General features: G+C 48.3%; 1 protein-coding gene across 1 annotated transcript; it reads left to right on the top strand.

Annotated features, from left to right (window-relative positions):
* The first annotated feature begins 570 nt into the window (after positions 1 to 570).
* LOC137323152 (ferric-chelate reductase 1-like) lies at positions 571 to 8,048 on the top strand. Its single transcript, XM_067986631.1, has 3 exons — positions 571 to 865; positions 4,868 to 4,980; positions 7,913 to 8,048. Exons 1-3 carry the CDS (start codon positions 673 to 675, stop codon positions 8,030 to 8,032), a joined length of 426 nt encoding a protein of 141 aa, XP_067842732.1. The 5' UTR covers positions 571 to 672; the 3' UTR covers positions 8,033 to 8,048.
* The last annotated feature ends 823 nt before the right edge of the window (positions 8,049 to 8,871 follow it).

The following is an 8,871-nucleotide window of genomic DNA, read 5'->3' as shown; positions in this document are numbered from 1 at the left end:
TGGGGGTGAAGTGGGGGTGAAGCTCTGTGAGTTATTGGGGGTGAAGCTCTGTGAGTTATTGGGGTGAAGCCCTGTGAGTTATTGGGGTGAAGCTCTGTGAGTTATTGGGGTGAAGCTCTGTGAGTTATTGGGGGTGAAGCTCTGTGTTATTGGGGGTGAAGCTCTGTGAGATATTGGGGGTGAAGCTCTGTGAGTTATTGGGGGTGAAGCTCTGTGAGATATTGGGGGTGAAGCTCTGTGAGATATTGGGGGTGAAGCTCTGTGAGTTATTGGGGGTGAAGCCCTGTGAGATATTGGGGGTGAAGCTCTGTGTTATTGGGGGTGAAGCTCTGTGAGATATTGGGGGTGAAGCTCTGTGAGATATTGGGGGTGAAGCTCTGTGAGTTATTGGGGGTGAAGCCCTGTGAGATATTGGGGGTGAAGCCCTGTGAGATATTGGGGGTGAAGCTCTGTGTTATTGGGGGTGAAGCTCTGTGAGATATTGGGGGGCGCGGCACAAGAGCAAGTTGCACCTGAAAGAGTTAAAATGTGAGTTGAGTTCCGGAGCGGAGTCGGATCCTCTGTCCCGGGGGAGTTGGTGTTGAGGGTGGGGCGGGACCGGGACATTCCCCCGCCGGGAGCCCGCTATAAGAGCGGCTGCAGCCCGGGAGCGCCGCAGATCGGAGCCGAGTGATGGAGGTCCCGCAGCTGCCCCTCGCCCTCCTCGGGCTGATCGCCCTGTGCTGGTCCGCCGGCTCCTCCCTTCCCAACGGGGCTCCGCTGGGAGTCTGCGGGAGTTTGATGCCCAGACACAGGGGCGTGAGCCCCCAGAACACGGCGTCCCCGCACTCCTTCTATATCAAAAGCACCAGCGGCTCGGTACAAGGTAGGATTGGGGCTGGTTAGTGGGCTGGGGTCGGTTGCTGGGCTGGTTAGTGGGCTGGGGTCGGTTGCTGGGCTGGTTAGTGGGCTGGGGTCGGTTGCTGGGCTGGTTAGTGGGCTGGGGTCGGTTGCTGGGCTGGTTAGTGGGCTGGGGTCGGTTGCTGGGCTGGTTAGTGGGCTGGGGTCGGTTGCTGGGCTGGTTAGTGGGCTGGGGTCGGTTGCTGGGCTGGTTAGTGGGCTGGGGTCGGTTGCTGGGCTGGTTAGTGGGCTGGGGTCGGTTGCTGGGCTGGTTAGTGGGCTGGGGTCGGTTGCTGGGCTGGTTAGTGGGCTGGGGTCGGTTGCTGGGCTGGTTAGTGGGCTGGGGTCGGTTACTGGGCTGGTTAGTGGGCTGGGGTCGGTTACTGGGCTGGTTAGTGGGCTGGGGTCGGTTACTGGGCTGGTTAGTGGGCTGGGGTCGGTTACTGGGCTGGTTAGTGGGCTGGGGTCGGTGTACTGGGATCAGTTAGTGGGCTGGGGTCGGTGTACTGGGATCAGTTGGTGTGCTGGGGGCTGGCTGCTGGGATCAGTTGGTGTGCTGGGGGCTGGCTGCTGGGATCGGTTGGTGTGCTGGGGCTGGCTGCTGGGATCGGTTGGTGTGCTGGGGGCTGGCTGCTGGGATCGGTTGGTGTGCTGGGGGCTGGCTGCTGGGGTCGGTTGGTGTGCTGGGATCGGTTTGTGTGCTGGGGGCTGGCTGCTGGGATCGGTTTGTGTGCTGGGGGCTGGCTGCTGGGATCGATTGGTGTGCTGGGATCGGTTTGTGTGCTGGGGGCTGGCTGCTGGGATCGGTTTGTGTGCTGGGGGCTGGCTGCTGGGATCGATTGGTGTGCTGGGATCGGTTTGTGTGCTGGGGGCTGGCTGCTGGGATCGGTTTGTGTGCTGGGATCGGTTTGTGTGCTGGGATCGGTTTGTGTGCTGGGATCGGTTTGTGTGCTGGGATCGGTTTGTGTGCTGGGATCGATTGGTGTGCTGGGATCGATTGGTGTGCTGGGATCGGTTTGTGTGCTGGGGGCTGGCTGCTGGGATCGATTGGTGTGCTGGGATCGGTTTGTGTGCTGGGGGCTGGCTGCTGGGATCGTTTGGTGTGCTGGGGGCCAGTTGGTGTGCTGGGGGCTGGTTGCTGGGATCGGTTGGTGTGCTGGGGGCCAGTTGGTGTGCTGGGGGCTGGTTGCTGGGATCGGTTGGTGTGCTGGGATCGGTTCGTGTGCTGGGGGCTGGCTGCTGGGGGCCAGTTGGTGTGCTGGGGGCCAGTTGGTGTGCTGGGATCGGTTGGTGTGCTGGGATCGGTTGGTGTGCTGGGATCGGTTGGTGTGCTGGGATCGGTTGGTGTACTGGGATCGGTTGGTGTGCTGGGGGCCGGTTGCTGGGGCCGGTTGGTGTGCTGGGGGCCGGTTGGTGGGCTGTGGTTCTGCCTTCCCTCTAGAGGAGGTGCTGCAGCTCCCACACTGGTTGGGAGTGGGTGGGGCAAATACTGGGAGGGGGAGATGAGGGGAATTTTTTTTACACAGTGAGTTGTTCTGATCTGGAATTCACTGCCTGAAAGGGCGGTGGAAGCAGATTCAATAATAACTTTCAAAAGGGAATTGGATAAATACTTGAGGGGGGTGGAATTTGCAGGGCTGTGGGGAAAGAGCAGGGGAGTGGGACTCATTGGAAGCTCTTTCAAAAGCCAGCAAAGGCACAATGGGCCGAATGGCGTCCTGCGCTGAATCGTTCTGTGATCTTGACTTGATACAGGCTATTCAAGTGTAAAATGTTGCTTTGTGTTTGGACTGTATCTCAAACTCTCAGCTGTCCCAGGGTAAAGGGGCTGTAATGGAATGGTTTATGCTAACCACATGCTTATCATGGCTGGGAAAACTTTTTGTCAGTATTCTCAACAGTTTTTACCTTGTGATGTTTTGCATTTAATGATTGGAGAGTTGGCCGTGAGCTCACTGTGCCTGATCTGTAACACTTCTCATTTTTCAGCCATTGAAATGAGGAACAGCCACACCCACTTTCACACTTGATTCTCTGGTCAGCCAATGCCCCGGCCACCTGTGACTCGGTGCTGTGAAGTGCCGTTTCCCATTTGGGGTGTATTGTCTATCTGATTTCCCCCTGTAGTTCTGCCCTGAGGTGGTTTTTTTCCCGTGTTGACCTGTGGATGGAGTTGAAGGGTTGTAGTTGGCTCCTTCAGGACTCTGATTTTTAACTGCAAATTAGATTTCTATAAATTGCACCTCCCAGTTAATTAAACATTGGTCCTTTTTAAAAAAAAAACACAATTTCCGCTGATTTTAGATGTATCTAAATTGATTGATCACTTTTTTCATTTTTGAAACTGAAAGGATCCCTCTAATTTCTTCCCAATTTCCAGGCCTTTTTTCCTCCCCATTCCTACACCCCCAGTTGCCCCTTCTATAACTTGACAAACTCCTGAAAGACTTGGGTTTGGTGCGTCATGCGACTTTTCCCTCCGTCTCTTTTCAAGGCCGAGGTGAGGTCAGGAATTTGCTACCTGACACTGTGTAGGAATCAGTCTGCTTCTGGACAGCATTTCAACGAGTTGGTGATTTTGTTATCGCCCAGACAGCTTCATGTTTAGTTTGGGTAACAATCTCTAACACAGCAGGGCGCTCAATATTTTGTCCTTCTAGCTACGCTTGTTTGTAGCATAGAGCCGCATATAAAGTTTAATTCCTGTTCCCATTAATTCCCAGACATTTCAAGTTTCAGATCTTTGGTGTTCTGATTTAGAATTTACTTGGCAGCCTTTCAAAGTCAAATGGGACAAATCATCAAATAAGTGTAAACTCAATGAGGACTAAGTTATCCAGGTTCAAGGGTCAGATAGCCAAGCCTTCCCACCCGGCCCGCTCTACAGAATGGGGGGCTGGTCCAATACCGGCAGTTTTATCCCCCCGCTGAGGTTGAAAGTTACCCCCCAAATGCTTCTGTGACCGCACCTTACCTCAGCGACCTTCCCTGCCCACACCCATTGCTGCTCAGACACTGGTCTATTCCTTGTTCCCCGTTCTCTCTAGTTCACCATTGGCTCTTTTCAGCCATCATACCTCATGCTCGATCGTCCTTCCTAAAACTCCAAGTCTTGCCTCCTCCCTTCCTGCCTTCCCAAGTCTTGATTGTTTTCTTCACCTCCTCTTGCTTCCCCCCAATTTCATCTACCTACCCTTCTTTCCCTCTGTCCACTTTCTTTTCGATTTTCTTGTGATGCATCCTGAAATATCTTTCTGATGTAAGGGATACTTTATTACATGGAATGTACAGCACAGAAACAGGCCATTCGGCCCAACAGGTCCATGCTGGTGTTTATGCTCCACAGGAGCCTCCTCCCTCCCTACTTCATCTCACCCTATCAGCATATCCTTCTATTCCTTTCTCCCTCATGTGTTTATCCAGCTTCCCCTTAAATGCATCTACACTATTCACCTCAACTACTCCTTGTGGTAGTGAGTTCCACATTCTCACCATTCTCTGAGTAAAGAAATTTCTCCTGAATTCCCTATTGGATTTATTAGTGACTATCTTATATTTATGGCCCTCTAGTTCTGGTCTCCCCCACAAATGGAAACATCTTCTCTACGTCTACCCTATCGAACCCTTTCATAATCTTAAAGACCTCTATCAGGTCACCCCTCAGCCTTCACTTTTCTAGAGAAAAGAGTCCCAGCCTGTTCTGGTTTCATCCTTGTGAATCTTTTTTGCACCTTCTCCAGTGCCTCTATATCCTTTTTATAATCTGGAGACCAGAACTGTGCACAGTGCTCCTTGAGTATATGAATGCAGGCAGTTGGTATGTGGGTGTTTGCTGTCTCTAGTTCCTCTGCCCGTTAATCTCTTCGATTAATGTTTTCTCGATGAATATTTTCCAGCAAAGCAATTAATTCCCTACAGATTTGATGTGCCACCAGTAGTTTTTTTTTAAAAAAGTACTTATACCAAAAATCTCCTGTTCCTTTTACAGTGAAAATAATGGGTCCAACTTACAAAGGTGTCCTACTGCAAGCACGGACACCTAATGGCACCACTACAGTTGGTACATGGACAAACCCACCAGAAAATACGAAAACCATATCGGTAGGAGCCTGTCTGTAATTACGTGTAGTTTGGAAGGTTGTTGCTTTCATATCGTCCCTTGGAGAACAATGTGACGTAGTGGGCGGATTTGCAGGCCCATTAACAGGCCGCAGTGTGAACGCTCCTTCCGTGGCCGTAACCATCTTTACGTCAGCCGATAGCGGGGGGGGGGAGGGGTTGGTCCTATCCGGGGGAGGATTTTATCGACTCCCGCAACCCATTCGATGAGCGGGGTTGGGGGGGGGGAACCGCAGCCACCGCACGCAGGAGTTCTGCTGGACGTCAACCCAGCCAGAGCTCCGGTCTTCACTCCCTGGGGCAGTCTGGCGATCCGGATTGAACCCTGAACCTTCTGACTCGGAGGCGCTGGTAGAACCCGCCTGATTTTATTATTCATTCCATTGAAATCATTGGGATGAAAATCCGTCCACTGTTAAATTCACTTAATGTTTTTTTACATTTAAAATGAGACCTGAAGATACAATGACTCAAAGTCCAGAGAGATCCCATGGAAGGGATAACCAACTATAGTTTACAGATAGGAGGAGGCCATTCAGCCCATTGTATGTATCTATGCCGGCTCTCTTCTGGAGCAATACAAAACTAATCCCACTGCCATGCTTTGGTTCGGGATTAGAATGAAATAATTAAATGTTGGTGCTATTAACACCTCCTGTATTAGAAATATATTCCATTTCTGCTCAAGTAAAATTATTGCCATGGAGACTACTTGAAATATATATTATGTACATTTATTTAAAAAGAGAAAAGAATAGCCTTCCTCTTATTATAATCTTGTAAGGCTAATTCCTTGCTGAAACTTAAACAAATATTTTTAAAAGAGAATTCAAGAAAAATAAACTGTGGTTTACTATTTTAGACCATGAGACACCAAAAAATGATCTTCTTTTATTTAATATTGTATAGAGAGGCCACACTACAAGCAGCTAGAGGCAATCAACTATCAGGATTTTCTCTCTTTAATTCCTAGGTGTGTTACCTAGATCTGGAGGCACTCAAGGTATGGGGAGTAGTCCATGAGTGATCCAGGATACAAGAGCAAAATTAACCCAGACCAAGAAAGGTCCACACTGACTAACTATCAGGAAAGATTGAACAGGCTGAGGCTCTTTTATAGAATCATAAAATGGTTACAGCAGGGAAGGAGGCCATTTGGCCCATCAAGTCTGTGCCGGCTCTATGCAAGAGTAATCCAGCTACTACCATTCCCCTGCCCTATCCCCATATTTTTCCTTTCAAGTACTTATCCAGTTCCCTTTTGAAGGCCATGATTAAATCTGCCTCCACCACCCCCTTGGGCAGTGCACTCCAGATCCTAACCAATCACTGCGTTTTTAAAAAAAAAAAAGTTTTTCCTCGTGATCTTTGGTTCTTTTGCCAATCACCTTAAATCTATGTCCTCCGGTTCTTGACCCTACCGCCAATGGGAATAGTTTCTCTCTATCTACTCTTTCTAGACCCTTCATGATTTTGAATACCTCTATCAAATCTCCTCACAACCGTCTCTGTTCCAAGGAGAACAACCCCAGCTTCTCCAGTCTATCCACGTAACTAAAGTCCCTCATCCCTGGAATCATTCTAGTAAATCTTTTCTGCACCCTTTCTAAGGCCTTCACATTTTTCCTAAAGTGCAGTGCCCAGAATTGGTTGTGGTTGAACCAGTGTTTTATAAAGGTTCATCATGACTTCCTTTATTTTGTACTCTATGCCTCTATTTATAAAGCCCAGGATCCCGTATGCTTTTTTTTAAACCGCTTTCTCAACCTGCCCTGCCATTTTCAGCGATTTGTACACATATACCCCCAGATCTCTCTATTCCTGCACCCACTTTAGAATTGTGCCCTCTAGTTTATATTGCCTCTCCTAGTTCTTCCTACCGAAACGTATCACTTTGTATTTTTCTGCGTTAAATTTCATCTGCCACGTGTCCGCCCATGCCACCAGCCTGTCTATGTCCTCCTGAAGTCTATCACTATCCTCCTCACTGTTTACTACCCTTCCAAGTTTTGTGTCATCTGCAAATTTTGAAATTGTGCCCTGTACACCCAAAAAAGCAGTGGTCCTAGTACCGACCCCTGGGGAACACCACTGTACACCTCCCTCCGGTCCGAAAAACAATCGTTCACCACTACTCTGTTTTCTGTCACTTAGCCAATTTTGTATCCATGCTGCTACTGCCCCCTTTATTCCATGGGCTTCAATCTTGATGACCAGCCTATTTTGTGGCATTTTATCAAAAACCTTTTGAAAGTCCATATACACCACATCAACCGCATTGCCCTCATCAACCCTCTCTGTTACCTCATCAAAAAACTCTCAAGTTAGTTAAATACGATTTGCCTTTAACAAATCCATGCTGGCTTTCCCTAATCAATCCTCACTTGTCCAAATGACTGCTAATTCTGTCCCAGATTATCGTTTCTAAAAGTTTCCCCACCACCGATGTTAAACTGACTGGCCTGTAGTTGCTGGGTTTATCCTTACACCCTTTTCTCTAGAAAAGAGAAGGCTGAGAGGAGATCTTTTAAAATTATGTAAGGCTTGATAGGGTAGACGTAGAGATGTTTCCACTTGTGGGGGAGTCCAAAACTAGAGGCCATAAATATAAGACAGTCACCAATAAATCCAATAAGGAACTCAGGAGAAACTTCTTTACCCAGAGAGTGGTGAGAATGTGGAACTCGCTAACACAAGGAGTGGTTGAGATGAATATCTAGCATCCCCTTAAATACATCTATGCTAAACACATGAGGGAGAAAGGAATAGAAGGATATGCTGATAGGGTGAGATGGAGTCTATGTGGGAGGAGGCTCACGTGGAGCATCAACACTGGCATTGACTAGTTGGGCCGAATGGCCTGTTTCTGTGCTGCAAATTCTATGTATTAACTTCTTGCATTACATTACTGCAGTGCTTCAACATTCAGGGAAGTGCAATTACTCATTCAAACACTGTGGATAAAAACAATCACAGCACTTACACCTGGATCCCAAGTTCAGAGAATTGCCCCATGGACGTTAGATTTCTGTAAGTATTTTGCCGCTGGTTGAACCTGAATTGTCAAAACCCAGAAATGATCTAAAATAAAAAGCAATTAAGACAGCCCAACAACTGTGGGGAGCCATTGGAAAGTTACACCGTGAATTTACTCCAGCAGAGAAACAGCATTAAAAACTGGGCGTTTACTCTGTTTCTCCAGGGGGTGCCACCAAAGTTACGGGGACCCCGTGGAAATTCAAGGGCCCAAGACTTTGCTTTGGATGATCAGGCAGGTCCAGCTTGCCCCTAAACTTGATGCTTCCCGACTCACGGCCACTCCCGGGTTAGAATGAACCAAGTCTATGTGGGATTGTGCATGAAGAATAGTTGCTTGGGTGAGATTCTGTGCCTGTAAAACGGCACCTGGCAAGACTTAATGTCTTGAGAGTAGAAAAATTCAGGAGGAAAAAAATATTTGGAGTCCATTGATAGAGGTCTTTACAATTATGAAGGGGTTTGCTAGGGTAGACGTAGAGAAGGGGTTTCCAGTTCAAAACTAGAAGCCATCAATATAAGATAGTCACTAATAAATCAAATAAGGAATTCAGGAGAAACTTCAGAGTGGTGAGAGTGTGGCACATGCTACCACAAGAAGTAGTAGAGGCAAATAGCATAGATGTATTTAAGGGGAAGCTAGATAAGTACATGAGGGAGAAAGGAATAGAAGGATATGCTGATAGGGTGAGATGAAGATGGGTGGGAGGAGACTTGTGAGGAACATAAACACCAGCATAGTCCTGTTGGGCCGAATGGCCTGTTTCTGTGCTGCAAATTCTATATATTAACTTCTTGCATTATATTACTGCAGTGCTTCAGCATTGAGAAAAATGC

This window comes from Heptranchias perlo, chromosome 6 (genome assembly GCF_035084215.1).
Source record: "Heptranchias perlo isolate sHepPer1 chromosome 6, sHepPer1.hap1, whole genome shotgun sequence".
NCBI classification, from domain to species: domain Eukaryota; kingdom Metazoa; phylum Chordata; class Chondrichthyes; order Hexanchiformes; family Hexanchidae; genus Heptranchias; species Heptranchias perlo.
The sequence above is the reverse complement of the archived record's forward strand: the minus strand, read 5'-3'. Positions and strand labels throughout refer to the sequence as shown.

Excerpts from the sequence above, each read along its gene's own strand:
- LOC137323152 (XM_067986631.1), top strand. The coding sequence starts at position 673 with ATGGAGGTCCCGCAGCTGCCCCTCGCCCTCCTCGGGCTGATCGCCCTG. Across the intron at positions 866-4,867 it reads CACCAGCGGCTCGGTACAAG|TGAAAATAATGGGTCCAACT; the intron begins GTAGGATTGGGG and ends TTCCTTTTACAG. Across the intron at positions 4,981-7,912 it reads AAAATACGAAAACCATATCG|TGCTTCAACATTCAGGGAAG; the intron begins GTAGGAGCCTGT and ends ACATTACTGCAG.